The 16,599-nt window shown below is 41.0% G+C and overlaps 1 protein-coding gene across 3 annotated transcripts in view; it reads right to left on the reverse strand.

Annotated features, from left to right (window-relative positions):
* The window catches only part of ptprn2 (protein tyrosine phosphatase receptor type N2), a 118,649-nt gene that overhangs the window by 20,273 nt on the left and 81,777 nt on the right, over window positions 1-16,599 (reverse strand). For all 3 annotated transcript variants that reach the window (XM_067486574.1, XM_067486573.1, XM_067486572.1), the window contains 2 exons: window positions 5,898-6,113; window positions 3,440-3,643 (listed from right to left, as the gene is read on the reverse strand). In XM_067486574.1, the coding sequence (XP_067342675.1) occupies window positions 3,440-3,643; window positions 5,898-6,113 (420 nt within the window). The remainder of the gene's footprint in view (window positions 1-3,439; window positions 3,644-5,897; window positions 6,114-16,599) is intronic.

Below are 16,599 nucleotides of genomic sequence, written 5' to 3' on the forward strand. Positions count from 1 at the left end.
AAAAAAATAAAAATAAATAAATAGCCTAGTTAATGTCAATTCTGATAGCAGGCAACACACACACATTTGCATGGGTGTTACTGTGCATCGCCAACGTAGACACATACTGCTGTCTTCCCAAGAAAATGACAGCATGCCATTATGGCCACTTGACAGAGCCTGTCACCACTATGCTCTTGTCACCCTCTACAAGTACTCTCTGCTTGCCAGCCTGACAGCATTCCACCTCCCCAACCAATATTACATCTCCATGTACTTGATACATCCACTCTGAATTGCATCCCATTCTATTCAAACGATGCCCTGAATCGATTTCATTCCAAATTCATATTTTCGCAGCTTAATGCAATGCAGCCAGCAGGCCCTTATCAAGCCCTCCCGTTTCTAGGGGGAGGCAGTGGACCGTGGCGTATTCCAGAGACAGGGTAACGAAGGTTTAGTGAATGGGGGGATTATGTCTGCCAATCAGAGGGTTGGGATGGGAGGCCTGGGTGTCAGGGAAACAATATCTAATCCTTCCTAAGCAGGCTCTTCGGCAGCAGAGGGTGCCGGGTGAAATCAGGATGAAGGGACAACCAGGGAGCCAGACACAACAGGTAACACATTACTGACAAGCTCCGCTGTCAAATTAAAACGAACAATGCTGCTGAACAGTTTGTGCTTAATGATATGATAAACAGCAGAGAGGTGAATACAAAATATTAATATGTATGGTTTTGTGCAACTAACAGCTAATGAAAAGAACATCTTGTCTTGTTTTAAAATGCACAGCAAACTGAGTTGTTGCTAGCAAATTAAATTTAAAATTGTGAGTAAAAGGCAGAACATGTATCAGGCGTTGAAGGCTTCTCTTCTCTTTTTGTGCAAAAATTATATATAATATAATATTGTTATTAATGTTTTTTAAATTCCAGATTGAAGATGAATATAATGAGAGAACATTGTTCTGAACAGCATGGCCACAGGGACAGAAATGCTTTTCTACGTTTTTGGAGGAAAAACACTGGGTGACATGTAAAGTGCTGTCCGTGGTGCTGAAAGGACCCAGTCCTGCAGCAATGAGGACATACATACAGTACAGCCACATGGAAACACATTCTTCCATGTTACATGTGGTAATCATCTTCAACTTTTTAAATCATATGGCAGGCAGCGTTTGCACGGTAGTGGAGCACCTCTGCAGCTGAAAGAGGAAAAAGGAAGAAGATCGAAAATTGGATAGCAGAGGTGTGTCGGAGCTCGAAAAAAACACAGCAGATGACTCAGCACACAGAGGCATCCAATTTCACTTTTGAAGTTGGAAGTCATTACGCAAGACTTTTTAAGTCTTGAGGTGGGCCGCACAGTGGGGTGCAACATCACAGTTCATTTATACTGATGGCACCAAACTCTTGCAGTAGCATAGTGGTTATACTGTACGTGTGCACATACGTATGCTCGTAAGTGTGTGCTAAGGTGATTGGGCCTTAAAAAAAAAACAGGACCCCAGCATGGGTGCTTTTGGAAAGCCATATTCATCATACGTCTCCACACGGTCTGAGCTCCAAAGAGCAAGAGAGGGGAGATGAGAGGAGAGGAGAGCAGAGATGGGAAAATATAGGTCTGAGATCAGTGATAACAAGGCAATCTCACACATGGTTTCATGTGAGATGGCAGTGGAATTTTAAAGAATCCCTATAGGAAATCTCCACGTCATTCACAGCATAAAAGAGATGTAAAAGTCCCCGTGTGTTTTACCTTTTCTATATTGTAATGCCTGCGTTGTTCCTATGAAGAAACGGGTGCTAATAATAACAGCTCCTAGAAATGATTCACAGTGGCTCTTTTGTTATTGCAGGGCTAAATGCTTTTCTATTGTCAATGTTTTCAAAAGGGGCTTCACAAACAAGCCTTGACGAGTGCAACAAAACCCATCTATTACCACCAATACAAGGCATTACTCAGATTCACTCTCATTCATTATAGCCTCCCAATATAAAAGCTAGACATGCAGTGTGATGAATGCTCTCTCCATTAATGGAAACACTGCAAGGCATCTATCCATCTCTTTTATCAAGCTTGTCTCAAATGAATGAAGCGAAAGTTGAGCAAAATTAAAACAATCCATTGTGTGTTTGTGGAAGCACTGGCAACCAAAAGCTTTTTCACCAAAAGGAAAAAAAAAAAAAACTGGTAAAAAATTTTAAAACATCCAAATGACAATCAGATGGGTAATGATATTTCACTTTCCCATCACGCAAAACAACGTCTGCCTTATTTTGCTGCAGCGCTAAAAGAGATGGAGGGGGTAAAAGATGAAAATGACAAAGAGGAGAGAAGCAGGATGGAATGATAAAAAAGGGAAAATGACAGAGCAGAGGGACAAAAAAGAAATGAAGCCAACAAAGCCAAGATAAAGAAAGGCAGAGAAAACAGCAGGAAGACTGATGAAAGGAAAAGCAAAGATAACAGGGTTCTGAAGGGAATTAGGTGAGAGAGGGATGAAAAAGAAAAGCAACAGATAAACAGGGAGAAATCAAGCTGTTGGTTTTTGGGAATTGCAGCACGAAACATAGTTAAATCAATTTTAAAGCTTAAACTGTAATGTGCACACTAAATATCTGAAGAACTCATTTCTGTGGATCAGTGGTTCCCATCTTGGTCTGACACAGCCTGACAACCCCCCACAGATGAACTCCAGCACCCCTTCATCAACACCACCGCTCCTGTTACAAATGGGTTCAACTAAAGGGATTTTAAACTGGATGTTTTAAATCAGAGCAGCATAAGTTGCACATTTCAACAATTTATTAATTTTAGCCTTTTTCAACTATCAGTTACTTTCATAAATTGTTTCTTCTGTTACCTTTAGTTACTAATTTAACCATTACTTTTAGCTTTTATTTGTTTAAGCTAAATTATCTGAGGTTAATCCATTTCTTTGGATTTTCATCTATTGCATTACAGTACTTTTTGATAACCATTCAAACTGTTTCAGTTATTAATAGTTAGCTTTGAGCTAACTTTTAAAACTAGATCTATTAGTTTTCACATATCCTCATCTGCAATACATAAGTACAAATACAGTTGACAAAACATGCATTTATAATATTTAGAATCTACTCTATAATTGAAGGGGCCCCTGAGTAGCACCCCTTGGGGTACAAGCAGCTCTAATTGGGATCCCTTCTGTAGATGAGGACTTTTGACCAAAGCTTGACCTAGAGTACGGAAAACAATCTGAAGCTTCACTAAACCCAGGTTCTATAAGCAAATGAGCTATGATGATGTTGCGGTTGTTTAGTTGTATCCATCACACAATTAGAACCACAAATGATCTCAAAGGACCTGACAACAAACCAAACCTCAACCAGCATCCAACTTGTCACGTTCTCGCCTCTTACCATTTTCTATACAGACGAATCATTACTTCACATACCAGTTAAAGTCAAACCCTTACCAGTATCATGTGACCAGTGGAGATGTCCATGTTGGATGGCACTGGCTCCTCACACCAGGAGGACGTGCTGCTGCGAGTCGATGGGCTGCCCGCGGGGCCATCACTGAACTGGGATGACACACTGTTTAGTCGTGAGTGGCGCAGGGTCTCCGGCCGTTCGACTCTCTCTGATGCCCGGATTGCCATTCGCTGGCGACACAGCTCCTAGGGATTACAGGTGATGATAGTGAAGCACTGGATCATCAAAAATGCATTTCCCCCCATACTGCTTGCACGGTTTCACGTATTTATCTTCTTTTCATGCACATAACAATAGTTTTATGTATGTTGCAAGCTTATCCTTGCTGTTAGGGGCTGCGTTCTATGAATGCACCTTGTAAAATCCTGTATCGTGGCTGACTTGATCTGTCCTCACTTGCCTGTAGATTAATGGCTTATCCTTGTGGATTATGGAGCTTATACTAATTATGTCAAAAATACATGGTTAAGGAACCCTACACGATTCACAGAGTAACTGTGTGATAGCCACAGCTGGCTATCACACATTGACTGTCTTCATTGTTAAGAAGCATGCAAACATTCACAGTAAAATCCTGAATTTAAAACACCACACACTCATAGTGTACAGCTACATAGTGAAAATATATTATTTAAAATGAAAACTTGGATCCATTTCCCTCTAAAGATAGCAAAATCACAGAAGGGGCTCTCCATCAATCAAATGGAATTTCCAATATAAATGTATATAACCACAGAGAACCAAATGAGAACAATACATTGGCAGCATTGTAAAGTATAATTTTCTGTTTTGATTTATATCTCCAGTTTATGACTTGCTAACAGAACTAATGCTATGAAGATTAAACTCCTCCCAATGACTCAGCTTTTCTCCCATCATGCTTCGGTGCAGAAACAGAGCATTATACATTTTGAAGACCAGGCATTAAATACTCTAGTACATACTGTACAAAATGAAAAAGGGCAGAAGAAATTTGAGAAAAAAAGTCCACATTGCTAGATTTGTGCAATTTTATACAAACAAAAACGGTCCTGACTCTTTAGGTATGGCTATTTTCCATTCATAATTCATAAACCCCATCATGTTCGGATTTGGGAGGCAAAGACAGTTATCTCCAGAGAACTACGAATCCATACTCAATTAATAACAGTGAGGGCAGGGCAGAACAGAGAAAATGCCTTGTGAATGCACACGCTATCTCATGATCTATCATAGTGATATTTCCCTCTGGAGCAGAGGGCCCTCTAAGCGCTGGTCTTGGAACAGCTTTCCTGCCGTCAGACTTCAATGATTAGAGCCATGAAGCAGTGCCCTGGGCCTTGGCCTCAGGGCAATATCCAGGTCCACCTCATAATTCATCCTACACTTTCTCAGCGTCTCTGCAAAAGCGTCGTGCTGTATCGCAGATGGGAAGTCGTCCCAGAAGAAAGCAGTGGGATGCAGTTAGCAGCAGAAGAGAGACACATGAAGCCCAGGAGGAGCACAGGTCATGGGACTACAGTTCCTACAGTTTACCCCCTCTTTCAGACTACTAATGAGAATGAAAACAGGCCAAGAGGGAACAAAGCCTACAGTATGTGCTGCCATCCAACAATATCTCCTCCACTGCAAGAAGCTCTCCCAAAACAACAGTCAACCACCCACATGAACACCTGACAAAGCAGTTATCACACCCCTAAAGACAGAACTGGTAACCTAAAACTGCACTTTAGCACAAAATAATAGAAAAAGAAATTGTATTATAATCAAATATTACAAATGCTAATGGACGTAATGTTATTATTAATTTTAAAGGAAAAAAGGTATTTACTTTTGCATTTTATGACACTGTAACACCCCTGGCTTTTGGAGAGCAACCCGGTGAGACTTGATTAAATATTGAAAATGTTAACGCGGCATGCAGATAAATGTGTTCTGAGTGCCACGCTGGGCACAACTGAGCCCCAGTGCTGAAAATCAATACAGCCCAGGCTGCCCGTGGCCCTGGAGGAACAGAGGGAATAGGTCACAGTGGTGACTTTTCCCCCTGTCTCTCTCTCTCAGACACACACACACACCTCTCAGTCAAGGACATTGACTAATTACATCAAGCAACTACCTAGTGGAACAATAAGTCAAAAATACCAAAATACCAAAATATGGAGCTAAAACCGATGTAAATAAACATAAAAATATATTTCTGATATTAAATCGTTGAATTGAGCAATAAAAAATAATATATTTATTAAAAAAAGGAAATCACTGTCAAAACAACAACTAAAAAAACAAAAAAATCATAAGAGCAGGTAGAAGAGAATCACTCACATTAACAAACACACTGTCACAAACCAATCAGATACTCAACTGTATCTGAACAGAGTGTGTGTTCCTCCAATGAGAGAACACAGGCTAAGTGTCCCAGCCCTGATTGGCTCACAGTGAAGGGGGGGGGGGTCTAACCTGATAGGTTGCGGTGGCATCAGTGCTGGTGTCTGTCCCCAGGCTGGCCAGCTTCTCCTTCATGTGAAGGTGGGAGCGCTGGCGCACGCAGAAGAAAGTGCCGGACACTGCCAGCGCCACCAGGATGAAAAGCATGCAGAGAACGGAGAGCAGCAGGAATTGGCCCGACTCCACCCGGGTCTCCTTCACCACAGGGATCTGGGTCAGACTTCCCCTCTGGAGGACACACACAAACAGAGAGAGAACACATTGTCAGAGCAGTAATGGATGCTAGTTTGTCTTATTCCTGATTGATGTGGTCGTTGTTGATTCACAGCAACCACAATATCGAGTCTGCAATGCATCGGTTTTCAACTGAAGGCTTGTCTTGGCTTCCCAGTGAAAAAAATAAATTGGATGCAACAGTGCTGCGAGTGCTTCCTCACCTGCCTCCACTTCCTCACACTCCATCCACCCACCACCACTGTCTGACCAGCCCCACTTATTAGTTAGCGCTAATACCGGCCTTATAGTATACATTCAGTCTCAGTCAACCCCTATTAGCAGTCCCTGTCCAGTGCTGCCTCTACACTGTGCCTCTCTATAGATATTTCCAACCCCATTTAGTGCTGGCATGAGGCGGGCTGGCACTGTGCAGCTACAGGAGGTTGGGATAGTAAAAGCTTGTGCTTAATTAGCTCCTCTGGTCCTGAGTTTGGCTGGATTAGGTTCTGGCTTAAGCTGCAAGGCTAATGGCTACCAGGACGAGGGAGAGACAAGTGGCCCAGACTAAACCTTAATACATCCACTGGTTAAATTAGAAATCTTCAAACAAGAACGTACGGTGTCTGTCTGACTAATGCAGACCTGTTGTTAACGTCCTGTAATATCATCTACAAGATTTATATCAGTGCAGGTAAAATAATCGGCCTACTCAGATCCACTGCAATGGGAATTCCCTGCAGAATATTTTGAGAGTATAACAGCAATAATTAGGAGCAATAACCAGGAAGGATAATTAATGTAGCCACTTTCTTTGCTGATTACATAAAATGTAGACACCATGCCAACTTACTTTTGTATCTAACTCTCAAAAACAGATAGAGAGTATTTCACTAGCACGATTCACTTTAAATAAATCATCCTTATGGTACTGTGGTACTGATTGAGACAGGGTTTCTGAAAAAGCCACAGTTTTTGATCAACTTTTATCTGCAGGCCACGTGCCAATAGCTATAGAGCTGCAAAAGGGCATCAGCAATGAAAGCACGCAAATACATCAGCGGGCTCTTAATTGTCTGCAAGCAATATTGAAAGATTGATGGGTGAAGTTAATCAAATCTACAACATGAAAAAACATGGCAGAGCTCTGACATTTAGCATGAGGGGTTCTAATAGGATGGCTACGTTTTCTTATAGCATTTTCAAAACAGAACACTTCACCTCAGACCACTAACGATATGGTTTGACCTTGTGACTCATAATTGCCAGTGTTTTAGCAGTTGTGTGGATGTCCAGGTCTTTTCGATTACTGTGTTGTGCCTAACGGCAGTTGTTGGTGATTGTAATTGCTGTGGCTCAAGCATGTAGTTTCAATCAAGCATTAAGAGGTTAGACAACAAGCGAGAGGTTTGAAGAGGCTCGTATATGGGCACAGAGGAGAGATGTGGCCTTGATCCAATGACTCGTCTGTGCTGTTCAGTGATCAAATGAATAAACAGACAGCAGGAACCACATTTTGAAATGAACACAGTCTTCATTTGCTAGAACATGTTTTGAGATTGTCACTCCTCTCATCCAGCTTCTGACATAACCACAGTTTAAACTTAAAATATATCACCCAAAAAGACCCCTCTTTTCCCCTTATTATTTAACACATTTAGCACTGTAGGCACACAATGTCTCATCAGTGCAGTGGTTCAAGACTCTGAAGCCAAAGTGCCCCCTATAGACCTATTGGTTCAGACCGGCTTCAGTCCAACACCAGGACCGACAAAACCTGGAAAAACAACCTTTTCCAAAATTCTGACAAAGATACAGCCAAAAATTTAAAAAAGTAAAATAAAATAAAATAAAAAATCTTCTTCTTCTTATATTAATCAAAGATGTGGCACTCTACCATCTAGTCTTGAAATTATTCAGGTATACACCTTTAAATGAATAAAAAGCATTTCCACTGTGGGAGCAAAGAGGCTTGAAATGCACTGCAAGCATAAAAGAGTGTTTGAAGGCGGTAATCGTGTTAGCCAGAAACCAGAGATGCAGAAAGAGAGACAGAAAATGAGGAAGGAGATGTGAGGTTAAAATTATGTTCATGGGCTTTTAGAGCTCTGTCAGCTTTTTTTTTTTTTTTTTTTTTATGCATTAATTTTTATTTGACTATAAGTGAATTGATTTAAGTAGTTTTAAGTGAACACTTTCAGCTAAATAAAGAAATAAAAACAGTAAAAACTTAAATTAATCAGGCTAATTTTTACCAAAATTAAAACTTAAATGGGATTTTTGCACTGATATTGAATGTTACTGCAGGGATTTTCATCAAATTAACCCCTTAATTAACTTTCAATCAAAGCCCACCTTTTCAACCTCCATAAATGTATTTTTATTCATCTCTTCTTAAAATCATGTCCAACTCAGTGAGGCTATTACTCCCTGCCCCTAACAGACTTTCTCATTCTGCTTCTCTCGTCTATTCTTATTCCCCTCTCTGGTGAATTAGTCAATCTGAGAGGAGACAAGGGGCAGATGGATTTCGGTGCTCGGGATTATTCAAATGATAAGAGGAAAGGTCAGGCGGAGAGGTGCTGTCAGGGCGGCTGGCTATCCATTCACTCACATCACAATACCTTTGAACAAGAGGGAAATCCTCACAAACACATAACTGCCACACACCAGCCAGCCAACCCGAAGTCGAAATATTTTTCTGGAAAACCGTTGCAAGTCAAATTGAAGATTTGAAATGTATAAAACCTGCTAAATTTAAAACAGTTTCTAAGCAATAAAATGAAAGTGAGAACTATAATTAACAACAAAAGATGGCAAATGAAACACGTTTTACATGCAAGCTTTCCTCCCCCTGTTTCTCTCACATATAAATATATAATATATAAAAATACTGGATTCATCACATGCTTTATAACATTGAAAACATTTGCCGAACACAGTCCTGGTGGAAATTGTTAGACGTATTTTTTTGGACAAATGTCTAAATTCTAAACACACTTGAAAAAATAAATTATTTGAGAAATTAAGAAAAAGGCGAAACACAAGGCAACTCACATAAATATAACAACATTCAACATGACATTTTCAATTGTACTCATTGCTCCTGGTCTGATCTGTGGAAATAAATACTATAAAAAGAAAAGAATAGGATTAAAAATCAACTTTATTATACTTAAGATTAGATGCAGAGAATTACGTTAATTTCTCCACCAAGGTTGGTGATTAAAATTGTATAAATTATGCAAACACAGGGGGGATTTATCAGCTTTTAGTAATCAGGGTTTATGAGTTGAAGTTGCTGCCGGGCAGCACCAGGAAGGATGAACCTGCACAGAAACTTTGTCCCATGCAGCCAGATGTGCGCACAGCAAACCACCGAGCTCAATATCCTGGGGCTACAACGACATTTTCGATGAGCTTAGGTTTAGATTGAAAATATTTGCATGCGTATTTTTCCGATGCTCAAACATCCTTTATCCCACAGACTATAAGTAAGAACCACAATTAAATTAAAAAAGTAACCCGTGCTCCTGTAATAATCTACAGCATATAAAAATCATTTTCATTCACACTGAAAACGAAAGCAGCATTCAGCGTAACGTTCACAAGTTTTCAGGGCCGATCCGCGTTTTAACGCATTAAAACTTGCCCTGTGAATACTGCACAAAACATGACGGACAGACAGAGGTAATTACCCAAATCCATGTCGCGGGGCAGAGCGCACATTTCGCAGTAAACGGAGGAGTCTGCGTCTTGTATTCCAGAGAGCATGGCTAACCACTGACGCCCGCCGCAGCTCCAAGAAGCGTTTGTGCGTCCCGGCCGCCCACTCAGTCCGCTTCACCAAAAGTTCCCCTGCGAGGGTCCCATGCGTCCCCCAGCGCCAACAAAAGATCGCGGCTTCAACACGAAGATGAAGAAAAAGGAAAAAAAAAAAAAGGAGGGGGGGGGAGAGCCAGAGAGAATAAGAAAGGGGAGAAGAATGTGGGATATGCCCGCCTGATTTTCCGAGCCGCGGAAGAATGTGCAGAAGCCCCACTAGTGAGTCCTTTCAGCGCCTCTGTGCCAATGAAAAGAGATGGGGAGGTGGTGGGGTTGGGTTTTTTGCGATCATTTAGTTAAGGCTGAGCCCCTCCTTATATTCAGCAGCTCAGGAGTCCCCGTCCATTGCACATGTCATATCCACTGGTTGCTATAGCGATGCCTCCACATGTTGTCGACAGTGAATGATCAAGGAGCGATGCCTGGCTAATAGGCTTGCGGGGCCGAGGGGCGATATGAATGGACATAGGGCTAGTCACTCATTTGTTGAGCTACTAGGGGTCTCTGTGTTTGGTGTGTGAATTGCTGTTTTCTCAGGCTCTCCTTTTCCTCTGCTCCCTCTCCCAGAGATTCAGTTATGTGAGCAGAATAAGGGAGATGGGGCAGTCTGTTCTTCAAAGTAGGCTTTTGCATTCAAAGCTGAAGTGAGCACTATAATAAGAGGCTGCCACACAGTACAGTATATGAATGCTGCATGGAAGATTGGGTGCAGTTTGAAAAATGCTCAGCCCCAAAGTAAATTGTGTATAATTGGCCAAGTCTTTTCTCTGCTCCCTTCTAAGATCTGTCGGAATGAAGAGGAAAAAAAGAGGAAAATTGCAAGTTTAACAAGTTTTAAAGATAAAACTCACTAAAACGCTATCCTAATTAGCAATCAGCCTGAAAAAATGATCCAATGGAGAGCAACAGCTGCACTTAGCAGGGAGAGAGAAGGAGAAAGGGGGATTATGGAGAGCACAGAGAGAGAAAAGAGAAGAAAAAGAAAAGGGGCGGTGAAGAGAGGAGAACGGGGGTCCTGTCAAATGCAGATGACGAGTCTTGGGGAGGGGGGCTGTGTGACGGGAGGCTCTCCAGTTTATTTTTTCAATTCAGAGAGCACCCCCTCCTCTTCTCTATTGTCCCTCTGTGTGACAGCTGGAGTTGGCAATGTGAAGGGGAGAACAAAAACGAACTCGCTGTCCAGCCTGGGTCTGTGGCCGCATCGGACGCCACCCCATCTTCGAAAAGCAGGGCCAACCAGGCGGCCCACAGCGATGAACTCTGAAGCAGAACACACTCAAACTGATGCAACATTTTTAAAGCATTTACAGAACCCTTCAATTCTAGACCCAATACACAGTTCTGCTCCTAAACTGAAATTATCAGCTCACTTAATTATTTAAACTAATTTTGTTCTTTTTCTTTTGAAGACTATGCAAACTCTAATCCTTCCTTATTCCTCATTTAGCCATGCTGGGACTGACACTTTTCAGGTCATGCTTTCTGCACACTTGCATCCTCATTTATCGGGAATTATTCAGTATCCCAATTTTTTATTTATTTATTTTTTTGCTCCTGCCAGTGGGCACAAAAACGGTCTGGCCACCCGTCGTTCAAGAGGCAATTTTTTATCTTGCAGCATTCAGTGCAAACACAAGAAAGAACCGGCTCTGGTGCTCGCTGTTGCACTCATGCAGGACGGATGCAAGAGTAGTGCATGGTGGGAGACTTTTATCATGACTGCCAGGGAGTGGTTTTATTACCAGACAGAAAGAAATAGTAGCTGCTGAAGTTAATCCCCATAAAATCAGTCCTGGTATTAAGTTAAACACACGACCATATCTATCCTGTTCTCTGATGAACTAGACCAGACCTCCGTTCACTCTCGTACATATGGTCACCCACCTGTCAGCCCTATCTAAAGCCACGCTCATCAAAACAAGTGTGTTCCTCTGACACCACACAGGACGAAACACAAAGAAAATGCCTATCAAGAATCAAACACCTTCTTTACCTACTCTCTGTAGGAAAGCCAGACTTTGGCACCTGTTGTTTTTCTTCACTTGAGCTCTGCGTAAATGGACACATTTTCACACATTTCAGACACTATAAGCAATGCACAGTATGATTTCACAACTCATGTCACATCCTCCAGCAAGACTAGTGCAAATGGTTATCACACGTGTGTGTGTGTGTGTGTGTGTGTTTGGGGGTTCATGTGCACTGATTCATTCTTACAAAAACCTACAAGCAGTCAAATTTTGAAATATACTGAAATCACTCTTAATGTTGGGAGAAGCTGTCACGTCTGTGTGTTCATCTACTAAGTACTTCCAAGGGGTAACACATGTTCCAACAGTCACTGGGAGTCCTGCAAGGCTTATCTGTCCTCTTTCCTGTGCTGCAACGCTGTTTGCCTCAATGACACATTTCACATTTCTAATACAAAAAATAAAAAAATAAAAATAAGCAGCGAGTGTGTTTAAACAGCGAAAAAAAGGGGGAAGGTTGTACTTCACCGTGTCACTGGGAGAGAGGGATGGAGAATGTTGAACAAATGTCACAATCAAGTGCACTACCTGTGATTGCAGAACAAAGCGATTCACTAATGCTTGTGCAGCTCTGATGGGGGATGAGGAGACAGCAACATTTACATGTGTGTATGTAACTTGTATATACATGCGCAGGTTTTAGTGACTCTGTCTTGCAAAATATATCCACAACTCATCTGGACTAGCTCGACATCTCTGCCTGGACACAGAGACATCGGAGCATGTAATAATACAGCAAACAAAAGAGATCACCAGCCTTGGGATGACAAGAAAGGATGTGGATCAGTACCACACTAGAGTCTGAGGGCCACATACCGACTACACTCTAATGGTATCAGTGAGAGGCTAATGCCATTTACACTGCTGCAAAAGAAACCAACAGCTGCAAAGTGTACAGTACCTGCAGACTTAACTAACGTGTGATACCATTATGCCAAAATAGTTGGGGCTTCTGCACGGCTCTTTGAAATGGGGTGCAATAAATTATTCATAATAATATCTGAGCAGGACTGTTGCTACAGCACCATTTGGGAAGGTGTTGGAGGATTAGCTTCCAACTGTAATGCAGGCAAAAATGTATGCAAAACAAAACACATTTGGGTGTTCTGGGTTTTTTTTTTTTATCAAATTCACCAGCTGTTATTGTTATTGCTGATGTGGTTTACAAGATGTGTGTGAGAAGAACTGTCTCATCTCTGCCTTTACACTTTTCTTCTTAAATGTCCTATTTCCATGCTTATCTTTTAAGGTTTATAATGGAAAAAAGCTCTCATATAGACAAAGCAATGATTTGAAGCCAAAGTTTGGTTTGAAAGACTGTCTGACTGGATTCAGAGTACAGTGATGCCATTTTGCTTTATTGTTAGTTGATACACCGCAGTTTGATTTTGCCTGCAAGTCATAAAATAGCACTTATACTGAGATAAAATGTAAAAGGTGACACTTTGCTCTCCCATCTTAACTCCTTTTTAAACATCACTTAAGGTGCGGAAACTTGACAGTGATGTGAATGTCTTAAATGCATTTTGTCTTGTGTGTGTGTGTGTGTGTGTGTGTGTGTGTGTGTGTGTGAGAGAGAGAGAGAGAGAGAACCTCCATGTTTCCTAATGGATGATGTTCAAAAACACAAAAAGGTCCCATTTCTGGGTTTTACTTGAAACATTTGAATTGCTGCGTCTCATGCTCATCACTTGCTCAGAGAGGAACCATTCAAAGCTCGTGTGTGTCTCAGCCATGTCATTCTGGTATGTTCCCCAATGAGCTTGTTCAAATAGGCCTCTTTCTTATGTGAATCCCAGCCCAGGCATTGCCCATGCCAAGTAGTTCAAAGCAGTAAACATCAAGGTAAATGCTATGCCTGTCATCTTGACTATATTTAAAGCAGAGAGGCAAACCCACACACATGCACAACAATGTGCACTTCAAAAAGAAGCAGTGTTGTGGCGTCATAGCCTGGAGTAGGAAATAACACCAAATGTGTAACGTGATAGAAAATGTTGTAATCTATGAAGATAACAACCAAGGAGACACATTTAGAGTCCTTACATGTACAATAGACTATATTGTCTGAGTTTTACTGGTTGTTTATGATACACAGGCTGAAAAAAAGGGAGTCAAAATTATGCAGTATTCAGGATATGATGATGCCATGTGATCATCACAGCCTAAGTGTCTTTCTGTCAAATCTAAATTCAGTTGACTGATAGTTTTGTCACAGTCCCCTGAAGTACTGCTGCCCCAGGGGAGCAGTTTAAAACAACAGTGGCACATTTCCTATGCAAAGTTCCCAGTAATCTTCAAAATAATTGGTCCTTGATTTCCGAGAGAAGCAGCCTCTCACGTCTACAGTAGCTGTCCACAGTTGATTTGGTGGCTGGGACTGTTGCTACCAGAGTTTATTAGCTGTAGCAAGTTAATTAAGCTAACATTTGCCTCATTAGTTACAGTAGTTGTAAATTAGACTTTTAAAGTTTCCAACTGACTCATTCTATTATAAAAACCCTAAAACCCACCTCTTTAGCCTGGCTTCTAAATTAGGACATTTTACAGCAGGAATCCATTTCTCATTTATGCCAATGCATTTATACACATTTTTTTGTCACTGTAGTTTCAACTGATTTTTATCATTGACATTTATTCCACTTGAATGTTTTAATTTGTAAGGATTTTTGTTTAGGTTATTTTCATATTGTTTTCAACTTTTGTCTCTACTATTGCATTTGTTGTCACTCATGGTCAACTGGTTGATTGCTGGCAAAAAGTCAACTTTAACATGAGTTGATGCTCGAGAAGTCATGCAAGTAAACAAGATTAGATTACACCATAAAACGCCACCCTCCAAACTCTACAGTAAATGTCGAGTACTGCTCTTCATGCAGTGTAGAGAATCTAAAATTTGACAGAGGGCTTTTAAAGGACTGCCACCAATGGTCCTCAGTAAATGTCCTGCTTACTTAACCTGAAGTGATCTCTCTGATCTTGCCACAAGTAATAGTTGTGAATGCTGAGTTTGCTTAAGTTTTTTCTTAATTTAAGATGGAGCCTTGATTCCCTGATGGGTGTAGTGACCCTTTCTATCTGCTATAGTTAAAGGACATAGTAACATATCTGATAAGGATAGTGTTCAATTTTGTCAAAATGTTGGCCAAAGTTAATTAAACAAAGTTAGCAAATCTCACATCTAAAACATCTACACATCTCACATCTAAAAATGAAGAGCGAAATCAGCTCAGTTCAGCAAAGATCCTTGCACTGTGATCTGGAAGTGCAAATTACACTTGGATTTATATTCAATTATTTTAAAAATCCAATTGCCTTTTGATGATGGCTATTATGTTACTGGAGGTGAGAAGTCATTAGACACCAAATAAAATGACCAGGTCCAAAATGTGATCTAAGTTTCCTGGAACACAACCCAATAACCAAAGGTAATTGAAGGTAGCTCTTCACTCCGTTGTGTGAAAAGATAAAAGAACGGCCACTAAAAATCTCATCCAACACGCCCGCAGTTAAAAACAGCAAGGAAAACACCAAGGTTTTAATTGTTTTGTTTGAATAGAATCCACACTACTTTTACACTATTATGTTCTCGGCAGGCTGTTTTATCTTAGAGAGAGATAAAACTGCAATTAATTTTGAAAGGGGGGAAAACAGTGAGACAATACATCAAGTCACACATGAGTGGTGGCAGGCAGGGATATGGGGGCTGCTGCGGAATAACAGAGGTAGTCAAAGGTAGCATTCATAATTGAAACCCCAGTCACAAGAGACTTAGTGGGCTGGGAGACTCTGATACTGAGACTGACAGTAAAGGGACAAAAGAAGTGTTCAGAGGAGAGCACTCAGTGACTTCATGGGTTCAAGAGGATATTTCCTCTCCACACCTGGCCCAACACTGAGGTCCTCCATGGCTGCTTGAAAGTGGTACAGCGGTGTCTGCTTAATAGTTAAAAGAGTTGCAAATGCACAAAAAGTGTTATTACTGGGCCAGATCATAAAAAATGTGATCCCACTTCCCATTTCTATCTTCAAAGATCGATTAACAATGGCAGGCATGGACACAAACTGGCTAGAAGAAGTTGCAACTGTTGATTGGAAAAGCAAATCATCTCGTATCAGATTCCCAGCTATGAATACTGCTGCTGGGGACTGAATCCACATCTGTGCCATTTTTCCATGTTTTCACGACCACGTTTGATGACGCTGCTTGCTTGCCTTTGGATCAAGCCTTAGTGTGATGGCATCCTGGGCCCTGCCATTGTAGAAGCAGAAATACAAAGTCCTTATCAGTTTTCTGCTCTGCTAATGGTCTCACACAGTGAGAAATACAAATGTTTCAAGCAAAATGTTTTTTACTTAAAACCGATTTCAAAAATTTCATTTTGAAGCACTGTTGAACTGCTTTTGAATATGGTCCAATAAAAGAATGGCTTCAGCTTCAGTGAGAGCCTTGGCCTGTTCATTTAATGTTATCCATGGCATGTACGAGAGCGTGCACGTCGTGATGGGAGCAGATAAATTAAGCAGTAAATCAGATATAAGCATCCAAAGTAAATAAACAACCAGACAACACTATTAGTCAGTTGCGGTGGAGGCTTTATTAATGGGTAGTGAATGAGTTTGGATGTCCAGCCTGTGCGCCTTGT

This window comes from Channa argus, chromosome 19 (assembly GCF_033026475.1).
Source record: "Channa argus isolate prfri chromosome 19, Channa argus male v1.0, whole genome shotgun sequence".
NCBI lineage: Eukaryota > Metazoa > Chordata > Actinopteri > Anabantiformes > Channidae > Channa > Channa argus.